Source organism: Clupea harengus, chromosome 1 (assembly GCF_900700415.2).
Source record: "Clupea harengus chromosome 1, Ch_v2.0.2, whole genome shotgun sequence".
NCBI lineage: Eukaryota > Metazoa > Chordata > Actinopteri > Clupeiformes > Clupeidae > Clupea > Clupea harengus.
Genome location: NC_045152.1, coordinates 30,044,725 through 30,064,724, shown reverse-complemented (window position 1 = coordinate 30,064,724; position 20,000 = coordinate 30,044,725). Strand labels below are relative to the sequence as shown.

At 46.7% G+C, this 20,000-nt stretch overlaps 1 protein-coding gene across 4 annotated transcripts in view; it reads left to right on the top strand.

The window, feature by feature from the left end:
• Positions 1 to 20,000, top strand: part of pde4a (phosphodiesterase 4A, cAMP-specific) — a 57,738-nt gene that overhangs the window by 32,374 nt on the left and 5,364 nt on the right. For 2 of the 4 annotated variants that reach the window (XM_031575518.2, XM_012833729.3), the window contains exons 2-13: positions 599 to 778; positions 1,570 to 1,606; positions 1,893 to 1,966; positions 4,992 to 5,041; positions 7,728 to 7,840; positions 15,417 to 15,510; positions 15,803 to 15,966; positions 16,271 to 16,369; positions 17,102 to 17,266; positions 17,735 to 17,834; positions 18,353 to 18,507; positions 18,843 to 18,965. In XM_031575518.2, the coding sequence (XP_031431378.1) occupies positions 599 to 778; positions 1,570 to 1,606; positions 1,893 to 1,966; positions 4,992 to 5,041; positions 7,728 to 7,840; positions 15,417 to 15,510; positions 15,803 to 15,966; positions 16,271 to 16,369; positions 17,102 to 17,266; positions 17,735 to 17,834; positions 18,353 to 18,507; positions 18,843 to 18,965 (1,354 nt within the window). Of the gene's footprint in view, positions 1 to 598; positions 779 to 1,569; positions 1,607 to 1,892; positions 1,967 to 4,991; positions 5,042 to 7,727; positions 7,841 to 10,300; positions 11,520 to 15,416; positions 15,511 to 15,802; positions 15,967 to 16,270; positions 16,370 to 17,101; positions 17,267 to 17,734; positions 17,835 to 18,352; positions 18,508 to 18,842; positions 18,966 to 20,000 lie in introns of those variants that run through there. The other 2 variants (XM_031575529.1, XM_031575521.2) reach the window with 2 other exon arrangements.

The window sequence follows — 20,000 nt, the reverse complement described above, 5'->3', positions numbered from 1 at the left end:
AAGGTAAAATACACACAACTCACAGTGATAGCATTTGTATCTGTGTAACGTTGGTAAGAAATTATCATTTCAAAGAAACATGGACACCCCTGAGTTAAATATACTCACTTTGGTGAGGAAAGGGCTCATTTCAGCAGATTGCTCTAAATGAAGTTAATTGCTTTACTTTGCCGTGACAATTTTCTATAACACTCGCCGAGGAGGGTTTGCGTTCAAAAACCGTAAGTGACTCTGCGAGCTTCCTCCCGAAACTGTCCAAATAATGTTTGCATGAGGTGATTCATGCTGCAACAAGCACAACATAATGAGGAATCAAATCAATTTGTTTTTGTCGGCGCTTGTCCTGAGGCAGATATCACGTTGCAATGCAATGCCTCAGCGGTCAAGCTGTTTAGAGATTCCAGAGGCATGTCCTGGCGCGTTACTGGCAGAAGCAGCCTCATATCCGAGGATCATTTGGTTTCGTGTTCCACCGGCCAGGGAGTCCAAATCTAATGGTTTCACTGGCAGGGACCCCTGAGCATTCTGATAACAATGCACTCTCTCTCTCTCTCTCTTTCTCTTCCCCTCTCTTTCTCTCTCTCTCTCTCCCCTGCAGTTTTGATGGAGAGAATGGGCCCTCTCCCGGCCGCAGTCCCATGGATTCGCAGGGGACTCCTGGCCTGGTGGTCCACCCATCCTTCCCACAGCGGAGGGAGTCCTTCCTCTACCGCTCCGACTCCGACTACGAGGTGTCCCCCAAGACCATGTCCCGAAACTCCTCCATCAACAGCGAGTGGTGAGCACGGACGCCATCTGTGCGCTGTTTTTCCGCTGTCCGCGCACATGAGGTCAAAGGCTACTTAAGCTGTCCCAGCAGCAAGAGTAGCGGTAGCGTTAGCAGACACCATCATTCTGAAGTGTGTGAACTGAAGACATAATGACCTGTGGGAGATGCCACGGTTGCCGCTTGGGAAATGGGCCGGTCATGTGTCTTACATCATTTCTTCGTTGGTTGATAGGAACTGCTGAGGCAGAAGTAAGCTTCTCGGTCAGGAGTGTTACACTTTCATAAGCCTATGATGCAATGGTGCCTGACACTAATGGTCTCTCTATTCCTTCTGTCTTCTTTAACTCTCTCTCTCGCTCTCTGTACCCCTCTCTCACTCTCTCGCTACCTCCCCTCTCTCTCACTCTTGTCTATCTCGACCCCTCTCTCACTCTCTCGTTACCCCTCTCTTACTCTCTCTCTCTCTCTACCCCGCTTTCACTCTCTCCTTACCCTTCTCGCCATCTCTCATTCTCTTTCTCTCTCTTTCTACCCCTCTCTCACTCTCTTGTTACCCCTATCGCTATCTCTCAATCTCTTTCTCTCTCTCTCTACACCTCTCTCACTCTCTCGTTACCCCTCTCTTACTCTCTCTCTCTCTTTCTCTCTCTCTCTACCCCTCTCTCACTCTCTCTCTACCCCTCTCTCACTCTCTCTACCCCTCTCTCTCTCTCTCTCTCTACCCCTCTCTCACTCTCTCTACCCCTCTCTCTCTCTCTCTCTCTCTTCCCCTCTTTGTTTCTCACCCCCTCTCTTTCCAGCCATGCTGAGGACCTCATAGTTACTCCTTTTGCTCAGGTGAGTCTTCCAGTCCTTTTTCTCCTCCTCAGCAGGTGTGTATTGTATTCTGTGTGTGTGTGTGTGTGTGTGTGTGTGTGTGTGTGTGTGTGTGTGTGTGTTTGTGTGTGTGTGTGTGTGTGTGTGTGTGTGTGTGCATGCGTGCGCGCGCGCGCGCGCGTGTGTGTGTGTGTGTGTGTGTGTGTGTGTGTGTGTGTGTGTGTGTGTGATGGCTGGTAATATTGCTGAGAGAGCCCTCCTGAGCTCAGTGTACCCACCACCTCTCTTCATATTTCTCACCCTCCAGGTGTTGGCCAGCCTCCGAACCGTAAGAAGCAACTTCACCATTCTCGCCAATGTCACCTCACCTACTACTAACAAGTCAGTATGCCAGCAGCGCAAGTGTCACTCACCCCTGTCCCTCTCTCCCCCGCCCCAACTCCCAGCCCACTGTGCTTACAGTGCCACCTTGTGTGTGTGTGTGTGTGTGTGTGTGTGCCCTGTACCTTTTCTGTTGCCATGAATATGTGTGTGTGCCATCTGTGTTGTGTGCCGTCCTCTCATTTTACTTCCTGTGGAGTAGCTGACTCTGCAAGGGATCCGGCCCTGATGCGATGCCGGTGTCCGGATCTGTGCCAGATGGCGCCACTTCTGTGCTGGATCCGTGCTCTTTTTCATGCCGGTCCTGGGCCGAATCCATGCTGCTTCTGCGCCGGATCCATGCTGGCTCTCTCACAGGAACAGCTTCTGTTCGGGAGGCATTGCATGCCTGCTCGTCCGCCTTAGTTACCCGTCTACAATAACTGCATCTGGGATTTCTCCTCAGTCTTTGCTTACGTGGTCAGACGGCACACTCGTTCTGTAAATATATATATTTTTTTTTCGGCTGTGAGTTTTGCAGCACATGTCAAACCAACCCCTCATTCAAGCATCATGACTGATGCTTCCTTGTCATGCTGAGTAGAAGCTGACTTTGGGACAGATTGGGCCCTTGGACAGCACCAAGATGGCGCCGTGCAAGTGGCAGCTTGTTGCAGTAGCCCCGGTTAATGTCTTTTCTTTCTCTGCAATTTCTCTTTGGGTGTTTAATAAAATACTCTATCTATCTATCTATCTATCTATCTATCTATCTATCTATCTATCTTAGTTTAGTTTATTGACCCCTCAGCATTAATACAAATTGATGACGACAATTATCATTAAAAACAATGAATCATTTTGGTGTCACAATAAAACATCATTACTATAAGTCAGCTCCACACATGGGGTATTCCCAATCAGAGAGATGCCCCTGGTAGCACACACTGATCTGATGGCTGTCGGTCACGAGGCTGCAGGTCCATGGGATCAGGCCCTGTCTCACTCCACTGTACTGCCATGTGATCTATTCTACAGCATCAAAGACCTTGGCAAAGACAGTTGTTATTAGTGTACACATTGAGCACAGTACATCACAGGTCTTGTACACAGTCCATCAAACTGACTGGATAGTTGTGTTGTGGCGCGATTCTGTCGGTCGCCAAACTGCACGAGATCTGGGGTGATGACATTCAGGATCCAATGCGCAGCAAGCTGTTTGCATAGTTTCTATCTTTCTATCCATCTGTCTGTCTGTCTGTCTGTCTGTCTGTCCATCTGTCTGTCCATCTGTCTGTCTGTCTGTTTATATGGGCTGGTTCTGTTCTAAGGTCAGTGGCTCCCTTGTGGACTACACATCTACTCTTCCTGCGCCCACACTTCATACCTTACTGTATGTATTCTCAACTATCGCCACTTCGTACCTTACTGTATGTATACTCAACTATCGCCACTTCGTACCTTACTGTATGTATTCTCAACTATCGCCACTTCGTACCTTACTGTATGTATTCTCAACTATCGCCACTTCGTACCTTACTGTATGTATTCTCAACTATCGCCACTTCGTACCTTACTGTATGTATACTCAACTATCGCCACTTCGTACCTTACTGTATGTATTCTCAACTATCGCCACTTCGTACCTTACTGTATGTATTCTCAACTATTGCCACTTCGTACCTTACTGTATGTATTCTCAACTATCGCCACTTCATACCTTACTTTATGTATTCTCAACTATCGCCACTTCATACCTTACTGTATGTATACTCAACTATCGCCACTTCATACCTTACTGTATGTATTCTCAACTATCACCACTTCGTACCTTACTTTATGTATTCTCAACTATCGCCACTTCATACCTTACTTTATGTATTCTCAACTATCGCCACTTCGTACCTTACTTTATGTATTCTCAACTATCGCCACTTCGTACCTTACTGTATGTATTCTCAACTATCGCCACTTCGTACCTTACTGTATGTATACTCAACTATCGCCACTTCATACCTTACTGTATGTATTCTCAACTATCACCACTTCGTACCTTACTGTATGTATTCTCAACTATCGCCACTTCGTACCTTACTTTATGTATTCTCAACTATTGCCACTTCATACCTTACTTTATGTATTCTCAACTATCGCCACTTCGTACCTTACTGTATGTATTCTCAACTATCGCCACTTCATACCTTACTGTATGTATACTCAACTATCGCCACTTCGTACCTTACTGTATGTATACTCAACTATCGCCACTTCATACCTTACTTTATGTATTCTCAACTATCGCCACTTCGTACCTTACTGTATGTATTCTCAACTATCGCCACTTCGTACCTTACTTTATGTATTCTCAACTATCGCCACTTCGTACCTTACTGTATGTATTCTCAACTATCGCCACTTCGTACCTTACTTTATGTATTCTCAACTATCGCCATCGTGACTCTCCCCCACACTTTGTTGTGGAGCCCTGGGCGTATACACAGCCTGTGAAAAAGGAACACAACACCCATTCCCTCTGGCCCGACAGTGAGAAGTGCCTGCACATGTCTGACGACCCCCTTGTTCTGAAGAAGCACCCCCTATGCAGGGTGTCATGCTGGCCCCTTCAGGCACGTCCGCCCCTAGCAGAGTGAGGCACCCGTGCTGCTTAGACACCTCTCCGGAGGAGCCTGTGTCCAGCCGGAGCCAAACGCTGCATACCAAATAGCTCTCCAGAATGAGGGGGTTGCCTGTCCATGCCTCAGGGGGCGCTGAGGATTGCTAATGGCATTTATGTTTGTTGAGTAACTGCAAAATGCATTTTTTATGTTAGTCTTAATGAGCACTTGAGGAAAAATGTATACGACAAGCAGCTTTTGAATCTTCATATGTAATTGCAGATTTTTTTTCCCCCTCTCTGTCAGTGCCTTGTAATTATAATCTGAGAAATAAACCATCTCTCTCCACTCACTGAGCGGAGCTGTTGATATTTTGTGCCAGAAGAGGGCGCTCTCACACACTTCCGCTCATAAACTTCTTCTTTTGTCCACAGGAGGTCACCAGTGACAAGCCAACCCACTGTTCCCAAGGCAACGCTCTCCGGTATGTTCAGTGTGCTGTTACTTCGTCACTTGTGAACGTTATCCCACACTAGCACTCTCCCACACAATGTCTCACACATTTTCTTTCAGTTCCTAATGCAGCCTCGCTTTGCCAGCATATTAACACCTCTTCTTTTTTACAGTTGAAGGGCATCGTCATGTGGTTCACTCACTGGAGTAGTGAATCACTGACAGTAGGTTAGTTCTGTCATGATTGCGTATGAATATTGGAAAAAGGCCATTAATTATTAGGCCCGTAGACCTATGGATATTTTCCTGCAGCCTATAATTTCAGTGTTATAGTCTTCTAAATACTATATATCATTGGAGCTGTGCTGTGTAAGAACATGCTTTATTACATTTCTTGTATGTGGTATATGAACTCTATGAACACATGTTTTTAGATTCATGACTTGGCCGTGACAGGCCATAGTATTTGAAGGCAGGGGCCAGCCACTCCAAATGAAGTAGGCCTACAGCAAGACAGATAAAACAAGAAAATATTACAGTCATCACTGGTTGGCTGCGCGCAAATGTGTTTCCACTCAACCAGTTAAATCAGAGATATTGAGTATGTGAGACATTTAGTAATTTATCAGACACTTTTCTCCGAATCGACTTAGCCTACTACAGGATACAGATGGAATTTCCCCATGAACCCAAAACATTCCTCCGCTAGATGGGTTACAGGTCACAGGCAAACCCAAAGCAAATACCCCAATCATCTATCCTTTTCAAATGATGACAAAATAGCATACGCTACGTGTGTCAGGAAGTGTGATCTTGCTGCTTTCATGCAGACATACTGAAGAACATATTCAGTAAATGACCATGCTGAAGCCAGAGGCAAAAAAGACTGAACATGAATAGAGAAGTATCACTAAATAGTGGTGGAGGTTTAAGCCCCAGGCTCTGTAAAGTGCCCTGATGTGCCACTCCTTCCTATTTGTGTTGTATACATGAAACACTGGCATCCCAGATAGCATTAAAGTGCCTCCCTGTAGCAGTCCATCAGAGATAGCATTAAAGTGCCTCCCTGTAGCAGTCCACAAGTTGGTGGTGTTGGCTTTTTGCTCATTATTTGTTACAGTTTTTTTTTTTTGTGTACCCCAGTGGATTTTATGAACATAATACATTAACATGGTTCAATCAAGTGTATAATTTACACAAGCAGAGAAAATTAGCTACAAAACAGCAGCCCTCTGTTTGAAACTCCTTTGGGCTGCTTGCGGACGACCCGAAAAACAATAATGAAAGGAGCCAGCAGACAGCCAATTTGGGCCTCAGTGGACCTACTGTGGCCCGCTAACTGCTTGCTATTTGGGATGTCATTTTTCTGAATCCATGAGAGAGACACTGTACAGTAATAGACCTACTTCACTACCCCTGTTTGTCTGTGGTTTGAATCATGGTGAACAATTGGCAATACTTTACTATAACCTTCCATCATAAAACACAAGACATAACCATGTCATAAATGTGTTATGCCATATATATCATATCCAGTCATTAATCATTATGTCAGTTAGTATTCAATGGTATGACAGTGTTTTACCAGTGTTGGCTACAGTCATGACATAATTTTATGATAACATGCTGATAATAATAAACTGCCATAGCATAAAAAATATGGTAATGACACTATGACACTGCATTATTACAGAACACTGACAAGCTATGATAAGGTAGAACATTGAATATGGCATGAGTAATGACAGGATTAGGACATGTTTATTTCAGTCATATGATGGATGGAAAATGTTTGTGCTGAAACTCTTCTTTACAGTGCCTTTTATTTCGGCGTCAAAATGAATCCGTAAAGACAACAGTTTCTCTGTTCAGACTCTGATGTGTGACTTGTTATTCCTATTTGCTTTGCATGTTGATTTCCAGCCCATTCATGCCTGTTAAGGCAAACCTTAACAAAAATAAATTCTCTTGGCTTGCCATCACACATTACTTCTGTTTCTGATGACTTTCACGTGTTTAAAAGCAAAACAGCATCTACTATTGATTATTTATGATGAGATGTATAATGTTCTTTATGCAAAGTGGAGCTTCTGCATTATTCATGATTCCAAGTGTCGTTATAAAAAAAACTTCTCCTCTACTTACAAGTCATATGCAGAAAGACCTTGTGACATGAGGAGATGCACAAACACTGTATTAATCTTATGTTAGTTTGGTTGCCACACAAGCTTCTGCAATGTCATGTTATTTTATGTTGCTGATCACCACACAAACATCTACAATATCATGTTATTTTATGTTGGTGATCACCACACAAGCTTCTGCAATGTCATGTTATTTTATGTTGCTGATCACCACACAAACATCTACAATATCATGTTATTTTATGTTGGTGATCACCACACAAGCTTCTGCAATGTCATGTTATTTTATGTTGGTGATCGCCACACAAACATCTACAATGTCATGTTATTTTATGTTGGTGATCACCACACGAACATCTACAATACGAGAGACTGCAATGTAATGCTAGATTGGTGGTCACCGCACAGTGTTATATCTGCAGTGTTATATTAGTGATTAGTTAAACTAGTGATCGGCACAAGAGCATGTCCAGTGTAATGCTATGTTGGTGATTACCGCCTTGGCATCTGAAATGTAATAACAGTGAACAGTGTTTCACCCCGGCATGTCTTGTTCTTTGCTTTCCTGTGCAGATGAGACGTACCAGCAGCTGGCGCGGGAGACCCTGGACGAGCTGGACTGGTGTTTGGACCAGCTGGAGACCATCCAGACCCACCGCTCCGTCAGCGAGATGGCCTCCAACAAGGTGCCTCCTCCACCCTCAACTCACTCAGCTACACCCAGATACCCATCCACCCTGTACCTATCACATGGTACTCTCCCTGACCCCAATAGCAAGCTTCATCTATACAGACCAGAGCATAGAATTGATGCTATGGCTGCTTCCATCCAATATGGCCACTTCCATGTTGTTTTTTTCTGTGATAGGGGAAATACTGCCACCCCTGTTGTCATGGTGCCTCACAAGCATCTTAACATGTGGTTGGGTGTTATCATTTTATACCAGGAGCATTTGTAGATAATAGCTGAATTTGTCTGCTTTCATGTCTACTTGAGACCAAGACGGATTTGTGTCTCATTGGTCAGTCGACGTATCCTCATAGATATTTTTGTTTATTGGAAAGAGACTTTGGAATGAGATCTGGGATGTATCTACAATATACTGCGTGTCAGATCAGAAATATCCAAGGAATTCATTTTGAATACGTGGCTGGAATTCGCTTTTTTTGTGGACATTTGTTCCTCAGGCTGTGGCATTGCTCTAGTTTTGGAAGGCAGAGAAAGAGAGAGAGTGAGAGAAAGAGAGATGGAGAGAGAGAGAGAGAGGGACAGAGAGAGAGAGAAAGAGAGAGGGAGCGAGAAAGAGAGAGAGAGAGGGAGAGAGAGGGAGAGAGAGGGAGAGAAAGAGAGAGGGAGCGAGAAAGAGAGAGAGAGAGGGAGAGAGGGACAGAGAGAGGGAGAGAAAGAGAGAGGGAGGGAGAGAGAGGGAGAAAGAGAGAGAGAGAGAGAGAGAGAGGGGAGAGAGAGAGAGAGAAAGAGAGGGGAGAGAGAGAGAGAGAGGAGAAAGAGAGGGACCGAGAGAGGGAGAGAAAGAGAAGAGGGGAGAGAGAGAGAGAGGAGAAAGAGAGGGACCGAGAGAGGGAGAGAAAGAGAAGAGGGGAGAGAGAGAGAGAGAGGAGAAAGAGAGGGACCGAGAGAGGGAGAGAAAGAGAAGAGGGAGGGAGAGAGAGAGAGGAGAAAGAGAGGGACCGAGAGAGGGAGAGAAAGAGAAGAGGGAGGGAGAGAGAAAGAGATGGTCTGTGGGTGGGTGGAGAGGACAAGAAGGCGACATGGGGAGGAGGGCTGTTGGCTCCTTCTGCTGATGTCTCCGCTGTAACCTTGGTTGCTATCGAACTGCAGCGAGGTCTGCCCTTCCTCCTCTGCCATTGGCTTCCCCGTCTGACCACAAGGCATGTGGTTTAGGCGTGGTCCAATGAAAAAACGGATGCACTCTCCAATAGATCATTCCCTTAAAGCGACAGCGTCATTTTTGTGTTTTTGTTGTTATGCTGAGGGTGAATGCATCATATTTTGGTATAACTACTCACAATTATGAGATTATTACATGCATTACAATACGTGCCTATGTGTGCACATGTACAATTCATATTAGTTTGGTGTGTAGTGTGTGTGTGTGTGTGTGCGTGTGTGTGTGTGTGCGTGTGTGTGTGTGTATGATATACATGGGTGAGTGAATTTTGAAAGGAATAAGAATAAACAAATTGACTGTTCTAGAGGTTCTATGTAAAGAGAGCGAGAGAGAGAGAATGGTTGCCATTAGACAGGCTGCTAACATACACACAAACACAGACATACACATAAACCAAATTACTCTGGCAGCAACAGACATGTAACACATGTTCAGGCTCCATCTTGTTGCTCACACACTCACACACACACACACACTCACACACTCACACACACACACACACACACACACACACACACAGACACGCACACACACACACACACACTCTTTTGGTGCACACTTGCATGGTATCTGAAGCACATGCGCACATGCTCAGTGCGCAGGCGTGTGCACTTACACACACACACACACACACACACACACACACACACACACACACACACACACACACACACACAGCATCCAGGCACGCGCATGCTGCCACAGTGCCTGATTAGCTTGCGCAAGCTGTCTACAGCATCCAGGGAGACGGAGCACAGAGGCAGGCAGAGCAGAGCAGAGCAGAGCGGAGCAGAGCGGAGCAGAGTGTCAGCTCAGGAGCTAGCAGTGACTCCCCACGTCTGCATCCTCCAGCGTCCTGCGACTCTCGCACCAGAGAGAGACACAGGAGAGGGAGGAGAGGAGAGGAGAGAGCACAGCCATGGACTGAGCTGGGAGGGGAGAGAAGAGGCAAGGAAGGCAGGAAGGCTTTGGATCTGGACTTGGACGTAGATGTGGATCGCATAGCCGGATCGAGCAGCTGGGAATCGGGCTGAGCACCCGGGCACTCTGGGCCCCGGCTCCTGGAACTGCGCTGTGGGGGGAGGGGCACCGAGCAGAACGAGCTCAGGGAAGAGGAGAGGTAGAGAGGAGGGAGAGAGAGCCTTGTTTTTTTTCTCCCCCTGCGTACCCTGACCACCGCCATACATACTGTGATTCTGCATCTGACCATCTACAAAACGGGGGGGGGGGGGGCCTTTTCTTTTATTATTGTCTGTTGTGCTGTCACTCACTCCCCGCTTCTCTCTCTATCTGTCTCTCTCTCTCTCTTTCTCTTTCTCTCTGTCTGTTGCTTGCTGTCCATCTGTTCTGCCTCATCCGTCTGTCCATCGTCCTCTGTGTTTACCCCTTTCCCTGTTCTCTCTTCCCATCCCTCCATCGCACCCCGTGTCTTAGCAACCTCTTCTCTCTTTCCAGCTCCTCTCAATCTCTCTTTCATCTGTCCTTCTCTCCCTCTCTTTCCGTCTTTCCTTCCTCCCTGTGTTCTTGCTTTCCTTCTTCTGCCTGTCACTCTCTGCGACCCACACATCCATCTTTCCCCCCTGTCATTTCCTTCCTTCTTCCTGACCACTGGCTTCTAGTAGTGTCCTTCACAGTCTCCCCCTGTCTGTCACTCGCCCTCTCTTTTCCTTTTTTCTTCTTGTTTTCTCCATCTTGGCTCTGTCGCCCCGCTCGCCCCTCGTCCTTCCTGATCTGGGTCAGCCGTGTTCAGCAGTGGGGGTGAGATGTAGTCCCCACGGCCTCCGCTTCCAGGGGGGCTCCTGGTCAGCTTGTCGCGGGAGGGGGGACCCTCATTCGTGGATGGCCGCGGGCCCCGCTCTGATGTCAGCCGGAGGGTCCGGTTCGGGGGCCGTTGTGCTTCGCGGGGGACCGTGAGTCCCCCGCCCCCAACCCACGCCGCTCGTCCATCTGCCCGTTCCGCCCGCCTTCGCCCGGCCTCGCTGTCCTTGCCCCCTCGCCAGGGGCCGGCGCCGCCGCTCTGGAGTGCTCTGGCTTATCGGGCTGCGGCCTCTCCACCCACACCCTGACTGCGCCCGCGTGTCGCTGGAGCGCCCGCGCCTCCTCCCCGTGCCCCCTGCACCACCACCACCAGTACCACCATCGCAACCGCCGGCCGTCGGGTCTCTGCCAGCTCCCCTCGCCGCCCGTCTCGCTCAGCATGGGAGTGGTGGAGGCCGTGGAGCCCCTGTCGTTGCCCTCGCCCTGCGCCTCGCCCATCCCCGGCAGGTACAGCGGTCTGCCCCCTTCCTCCAGCCTCAGCTCCCTGCAGAGCAGGGCCGGGGCCAAGCTGGAGCTGGAGGCGGCCGCCGAGGACATGTTGGACGGGGGAAGCTCGGACGCGGAGCGCCGCACCCCCCTTGTGGACTTGTTCTGCGAGACCTGCTCCAAACCCTGGCTCATCGGATGGTGGGACCAGGTAGGGCTGGGAGGTTCCTGGTGCTCAACTGGTAGAGCAACTAGTTGAGCAAGGTGCTATCAGTACCAAGATCATGGGTTGAATTCCCAGCGAGCACGCATAGACTGCTGATGCAAATGTATATCTGTACTATAAGTTGCTTTGGATAAAAGCATCTCCTAGATGAATAAATGTAAGGGTGGATGAGGAAAGGCCATGATGAGGTGTCTTCGGGAGGTGCTGGGTGTGTATGTGTACATGCTTCCAGTTAGATGCTTGTTTCTGATGCTGCTCACTGACAAGGCATGCTTCCAGTCAGATGCGTATGTCTGAGGCTGTTTTTGTATGTGTCTTCTCACCATATGAAGACCAGAAAGTTCTCTGAATGTTTGAGGCAGATCTGATAAGGTAAACGTAATTATGGCAAATGAGATCCAGTAGGTTAGCTAGACGACAGGGACTCCATCATACCTCCAGGGAGATGCTTGTCTGAAAACCTGACACTTTTATTTCACATGATCTATTTCCTGGCTGGTGGATGGCTGATTCTGCATGGCTGTGTTCTGCAAATGTGTTGTAATATTGTGGCGTTGGAGATCAGAATGGCGGCCGGGTGGCTGTCTGGACAGAATTGGCCCACAGCTCTCCCCCTGTCAGCCTGGCTAACTGCTGAAGCCCATACTGACAGGTGCCCTTTGAGCTGAGCTGTGTTTAGCTGGCTCTAGAGAGGAGAGAGGGGGAGGAGGGAGGATAAAAGAGAGAGGGAGAAAGAGAGCAGTGGGAGGTGGAGAGAGAGAGAGTAAACAGGGAGAAAGGGAGAGGTAGAGGTAACGTGAGAGAGAGAGAGAGAAAGGTAGAGGTATACAGAGAAAGGGGAAGTGGTCAGAGAGAGAGCAAGAATGAGGGATGGAAAGAGAGGGAGGATGGAGAGAGTTTGTGTATATGTTAATGTGTGTGTGTGTGAGAGAGAGCGAGAGAGGAGAGCTGGTTGCAGAGGGTTAAGTCTGCCCTGGTGGTGAGCTGTTGTCTGTGTGCGTCTCTGTCTGTGTGCGTCTCTGTCCTCCACACCTGCTCCCTCCATCCCCCTGGCCCAGGCTGGCCCGGATGCAGGCTCCAGCTGGCCCTGCTCAGACGCAGTGAAGGACAAGCCCTGGTGCTGTCACTGATCTAGGACAGGAGAGAGAGAGAGAGAGAGAGAGGGAGGGAGAGAGAGAGAGAGGGAAAGGGAGAGAAGGACAGAGAGATGCAGAGGAGAAGAGCAGAGAGAGCGAGGAGGAGGAGGAGGAGGAGGAGGGAGAATGAAGTACAGAGAGAGGTGGAGGAGAGGAAAAGAGACAGAATAAAGGAGGAGAGAGAGGGAGAGAATAAGAACGTAGGTGAGAGACAGAGAGAGGAGAGAGGGAGAGAGAAAGAAAGGTGATCAAGGAGGAAAGAGAAACTGACAGAGAGAGAGAGAGAGAGAGAGAGAGAGAGAGAGAGAAAAGATTGAGACATTGAGAGCAGGAGGGGGAATGAGGGAATGAGAGGGAGAAAGAGGGAAAGAGAGAGAAAAAGAAAGAGAGAGACGCAGGCTACTGTTCTGCAGATGATACAGAGCAGAGCAGCTCACCTATAAGGAGATCCATCTTTATCTCATGGCTATCTCGCCTAGAACAGGCTGGGAAATGTGCAGACAGCCACCAGAAAGCTCATTAAACAGGTGCCTTGTGTTGTTATTGTCTAACCGTGGCTAGCAAATCACCATTTTGTTCTGAGAGGGCCAGTAGAGGACATTGGCTTTTGTACAGCTCTATACCCATGCTAGCATTCACCTCGTCAGCCACCCTTTTAGCTGAATACACTTACCTAGAGGCCCTATAAAAGTCCATTCACAATGTGGGAAATCTGAGCTGATGTAGGGCATGCAATGATATTGGGATGGAGATACAAGACTTGATATCCCAGTGAGAAGCAGACCACACTGTATGTTACAGTTGGCCATCCGGCTGGGCACAGGCCTGTTTCGTGTGTTTGTTAAAGAAAGAATGAGACTTCACACGCACCAGTGTGTTTGTAAAAGACTCGGTGAGGCCTTACATGCGCCATGAGTTTGTATCAGTGGCTTAGCATTGTCAACAGAGCATCAGCATCATACAACAGCACAGTATAGCTGTGTAGCAGTGTATGTTGTTGATTTGTTCGGACCAACCTTGCATAGATGCACTAGGTAAGTAGACCTGACAGTGTGGTACAGGGGTTGACTGTGCCCTTTTTAATCATGACAGCACCAGGAACTGTAGTCTTAAGTGCATGATAGGCTTTCTGTGTGCCTGCCATTGGGTTAGCTTGAGTCTTTGGACCTGATGGTGCTGTCCGTGGGTCGCTGGTTCAGACTGTCTAGTCAAATAGTATCCAGTTATTTTGTATTTGTGGTTTGGTAGATACAGAACCATTGATAAAAGACATATGATACAACCCAATTCCACTAGGTCAGAACTCAATGTTTTTAAGATAGTCTTTGCCTGTTTTGTGTCTCTGCTCTGTGGGTGTCTTTACACTCTAGTGGCTCTGCGTTAGACAGAACAGATTGTCTGAGTCACTGTATTTCCACTACTGTCTGACAGCCACTCGCGCTAGCCGTGTATCGACAGTATGCAAGGTCCTGCTCAATGTTTACTTTGATGTTTCCAAGCAACCACCATGCTGTCCTCTATATTTAAGGATGCACAGATGAAATATGAATGTCCTGATGGTCCCGACTTTGCCACCAGTTCTTGCAGATTTTGGCTTCATGCTTGATTGTATAACTTACTGTATGCATGGTTGTGCTTCTGAGAAAAATAGAAGGATGGGGAAAATGACAGATTAATTACAAAACACAGCACAGAGAAGGAGGCTACGGATTGACAGGGAGACGTGTGTAGAAAAAAGGATCTGGAGAGAGTGAGAGACAGAGAGTGAGAGACAGAGAGAGACAGACGGAGAGAAAGAAAGATGTGAAGGGAGGATGAAGACAAGGAGGAGAGGGATTGCGGATGAAATAATGATAGAGGGTGAGAAGGGACAGAGACGAGAATGGACCGAGGGATGGATGGATAGATGGACTCAGAGAGGGTTGACCTTGGGAAAGGTCGATGGCAGACACCTGCTTACTCCGGGCTGAGTGTCACCCAGCCAGTCACCTCTATCCCGTCATGCTGCAGGGAGGACTGGGAGGAGGCAGTTGCTAGGGAAACCTCACTGTTACCATGGAGATGATAATGTGTGAAGGATCAGTCAGTAGGACAGATGAATTGGCCAGAACGCTCTGAGTGTATACTGTGTGTGTGTGTGTGTGTGTGTTCATGTGTGTTTGCAGGTGTATGTGTATGTGTATGTGTGTGTGTGTGCTAGAGTTTTGATGCAGGGACTACAGTTTATTGTTGTTTAATATCATGCGTTAATAATGAGGTTATGTCAAGCACACAGTGAATGCAGATGTGTTTATGTAGACGACTACGTGTGTGTGTATGTGAGAGAGTGTGTTTGCAGGGAACAGTCTGAATATCTATTGGTAGGCAGGGTTGATCATTCCTTTCATGCTACTCTTCAGTTTCAGTCTTGCATTGTGCTGATATAGCTGCAGCCACAGGCACTGCTTTACATCAACACTAAAGACACGTCCTACTCAACCAGGGGAAATAAACGTCAGTATTAAAGCTCAAGTCATACTGTGTCCAGAGAGTATTAAAGGAACATTTGTATTATGTAAAATGTAAAATGTGTATACATCCTTGTAAGTCGCTTTGGATAAAAGCGTCTGCTAAATGACTAAATGTAAATGTAAATGTAATCTAAATGCACTCAACACAAAAGGTAACAACCCTGAAGACCATCCATAGTAACATGATGAACATGTCTCTCTGTGTCTGTCTGTGTGTTGCTTGTTTCCCTGCACAGTTCAAGCGGATGTTAAACAGGGAGCTCTCCCACCTGTCGGAGATGAGTCGCTCGGGGAACCAGGTGTCTGAGTACATCTCCACAACTTTCCTGGGTGAGTTCACTCCCTCCTTGACCTCCACCTGCAGCACCAAGACACAGGACAACTAAGTCACATGACCACAGCTGTCTCCTCATGTCTCTGTTAACCTTGGCTCCGGTGTGTGTGTGTGTGTGTGTGTGTGTGTGTGTGTGTGTGTGTATGTGTGTGTTTTGGATTCTGTGTGTGTGTGTGTGTGTGTGTGTGTGTGTGTGTGTGTGTTTGTGTGTGTGTGTGTGTGTTTGTGTGTGTGTGTGTGTGTGTGTGTGTGTGTGTGTGTTTCGGATTCTGGGTGTGTGATCCACAGACAAACAGAACGACGAGGAGATCCCGTCGCCCACCCTGCCCGAGCGAGAGAAGCCCATGTGCCGCATCAGCGGCGTGAAGAAGCTCACACACAGCTCCAGCCTGACCAACACCACCCAGCCCCGCTTCGGAGTCAAGTCCGAGCACGAGGAGTCACTGGCTAAGGTTCACACACACACTCTATCTCTCTCTCTCTCTCTCTCTTATACACAGACTCACACACTCCCATACTTGCACACTCACACATCCCTGCATACATGATAAACACACACAGACATGTACCTGCAAAACACAATGCAAAAACTTGAAATAAAACACACACACACACACACACTCGTGCTCATGTACCTGCAGAGAGCACAATGTGTGCGTGCCTATATGCATACAAGCTGAGCTGGCACGGTTGAAAATACAGTAGCCAGAAGCCTGTTTTGCAGTTTGAATAATAGATGTGTGATGTGCTCCACAGGAGCTGGATGACTTGAACAAGTGGGGCCTTAATATCTTCCATGTGGCGGACTACTCAAACAACAGACCGCTCAGCTGCATCATGTACGCCATTTTCCAGGTGTGTGCAACATGCTTACCCCCCAAACCTAGTTCATTTTTTTGGTTTGGTTCACTTTTAACCTCATGGCTATGACAACATGCGTTTGGTTTGCTTCTCTATGTAACACAAAAGGAAGTAGAGGCAGCAGCATGTCATAGCCGTTCTCATTTCGTGCTGTAGAATGAAATAGTGGCCTTTTCTTTCTGCCACTGCCACACTGTTGGCTAACTGTAACATAGGTGTGTTTGTTACTGGTATAAGTCAAGCTATGTCTTGTTGTTTTTACATAAGTTTAGTTGGTCCCTTCCTGTGTCAACTGTACTTATTACAGTGCACTTATGTTCACGAGTTCACCAATCTTGATGATTCATTTCTATGAGTGTGGAAAAGAATATTTGGTGAGGTAATTGGCCAGGGTCCTGAAATGCCTAGAAGGGATCTAGCAAGTGAATGTAGGAGGACTGATGCCCCAAAACATGGTTTGTAAAACATAATTAAGTAATAAATAATACGATGTACTTCTCATGTTAGAACATGATCTTGTGTGTTACTAACCCCTTATGCTAAACATATCGTATATATCATAACATGTAATAATACAAGAAGAGATTGTGCTTATCAATTCATTAGGCATTAGGGACATAATGCCTAATTATTATAAAGTGTGAGCAGTTTTCTAAATATTTCAGACGTAAGGAGAAGCACAACCACTGAGCTTGTCTGTTTTTTGTTGTTTTTGTTGTTCTGAAGGAGCGGGATTTGTTCAAGACGTTCCAGATCCCCATGGAGACGTTCGTCACCTACGTGATGACGCTGGAGGACCACTACCATGCCAACGTGGCCTACCACAACAGCCTGCACGCTGCCGATGTCACACAGTCCACCCACGTGCTGCTCTCCACCCCGGCCCTGGACGTGAGTCCGCCTCCGAGAGTCGTCTCGCCAGTCCAGATGTGTGACTCTGGCTGTTTGTGATGAGAGTTGACAGTCTGGAGACAGCCCATTGAAACTGTGACCTTGAAGCCCATAGAATACAAAGGCATACAAGGCTATGCCTCCAAGGTCCTCTAAGGTCCACCCCCAACTGCGTGCCCGTGCACTTTTAAACTCCTCGTCTGTCCTCCATCTCTGTTTCAGGAGTGGTTTGGACTGGTTAGAAGGTTCAAAACTCTTTAAAACTGTAAACATTCTCAGCCACATTTAGGTCACAACTCACCATGGTTGTCTCCAGACATACATGTGATACGTCTAACTTTGCCAGATGATTCCTCCGGCAATTGCTCTCATACACAACAGTCCAAACGTAATGACCATGATGTAAATGTAAATGATGAAAACATTGGTTTTAGTGTTTTAACCCTCCCACTCTCTCATTCCCATTAGGCTGTGTTCACTGACCTTGAAATTCTGGCTGCGTTGTTCGCTGCTGCCATTCATGATGTGGACCATCCTGGAGTCTCCAACCAGTTTCTCATCAATACCAGTAAGGCATCATTCTTACACTCAGTTTTCCCCCCATGTGTCACTCTTTAAGACACAGACACACACACACACACACACACACACACACACACACACACACACACACACACACACACACACACACACACACACACACACACACACACACACACACACACACACACACCCACACACACACACACACACACACACACACACACACACACACACACACACACACACACACACACACACACAGACAACCAGTTCCTTATCATTACCAGGAAGGCCTCAAAACAAAATCACACAATCACACTCACTCCTACACCCACTTTCTTCAGCTTCTTCCGCTCATATTTGTAAAGTGGTCAAACAGTTTAACACAAAAGCATATGATGAATGTTGCCACTGAAACTGTATGAATGATAACAATACCAATAGCTGTGCAATAGTAGAAACCAGAGCTGGTCACTATGTTTGTGCACACATGGTGGTAATATTAATGTCCGTTTCTGACCTGGTTTCCTTTCTGTGTTCTAGACTCAGAACTGGCGCTGATGTACAACGATGAGTCGGTTCTAGAGAACCACCACCTGGCCGTGGGCTTCAAGCTCCTGCACGAGGAGAACTGCGACATCTTCCAGAGCCTGAGCAAGAGGCAGCGGCAGAGCCTGCGCAAGCTTGTCATCGACATGGTGAGACCCTCAGCCCTCGGACAAAACATTGCATTTAATCCAGATATTTGTATTTTTTTTCTCATTCATTTTTTATTTCCATATTAATCCAGATATTGATTTTACATATGTGACCCTTAGATCTCTAAAACATTACTACATTTCACAGAGATATAAAATGTTTCCATCATTCAGATATTATAATGTATTCTTTTAGCTGACGCTTTTTTGTCCCAAGTGACTTCGACTATAAAAGAGCTATACATTGTCTTCCATCAGTATGTGTGGACTGGGTATTGACCCCATATCTCTCTAATGTGAGTGAACGGTCACCTAAGGTAATGTTCTTGGTTAAGGTGTTGGCGACGGACATGTCCAAACACATGAGCCTGTTGGCAGACTTGAAGACGATGGTGGAGACGAAGAAAGTGACGAGCTCTGGTGTGCTGCTGCTGGACCACTACACCGATCGCATCCAGGTAGGCACTGGCCTCAAAGAGGAAGTGAAATGTAGAAATGTAAACAAACACATACACATGGCCCATAACAGAAAAACAAGAGGTGTAAATATTTTGTAAATAGCCTACTAGGAAACACTCTTTATGTATCACGTTTTCAGGGTTTCTCACATTACATGTTTACTTGATCATTATAACGCAACCTATCCATGAATCTAAATTATACGACTACCTAATAGATAGAAGCTTGCCTGAAAGATGTAAAAGCATGGATGACTAATAACTTCCTGCTCCTTAATTAAGCTAAAACTGGTTATGCTTGTAGGCCCTAAACAATTGAGAATGACATTATCGAGCCATCTACCCACACTTGATGGCATCCATTAACATCCAAATCTCTGTGTAATTATCAATCAAGACCTCTTACTCAACTCACACAGAAAGCAGATCTCAAAGACATCACTTTTCATCTACGCAATATTGCAAAAAATCAGAAATGTCCTATCCCTCCAAGATGCAGACAAATTACTACAGGCTTTCATAACGTTGTGACTAGACTACTGCAATGCTATTCTGTCTGGATGTAGCAACTCAATAAAGAGCCTCCAACTAATACAGAACGCTGCCACTCGCACACTTACTAGAACTTAAAAATATGAACATATCTCACCTGTACTTACCCCTTTTGCACTGGCTCCCTGTCAAAAGGAGAACTGATTTCAAAGTACTCCTTCTAACATACAGAGCTCTATATGGCTTAGCTCCAAATTACCTCAAGGAATTAGGTGTTCCCTACTGCCCACCAAGATCAAAGAATATCAAAAAGCACAATAGGCTTTCTGCCTCCATCTGAGAAACGGACACCCTTTCCATCTTTAAATCTAGACTAATGTCATTCCTCTTAAGTGCATTCTATAGTCTAATGTATAGTCTAATGCATCAAAACCAGGCACCTGTCGCAAGCTGTTGTATAGCTGGTTTTTATGAAGGTACCTGAGTGAGTGATCAACCCTTTCTGTCTATGTGTGTGTGTGTGTGTGTGTGTGTGTTTGTGTG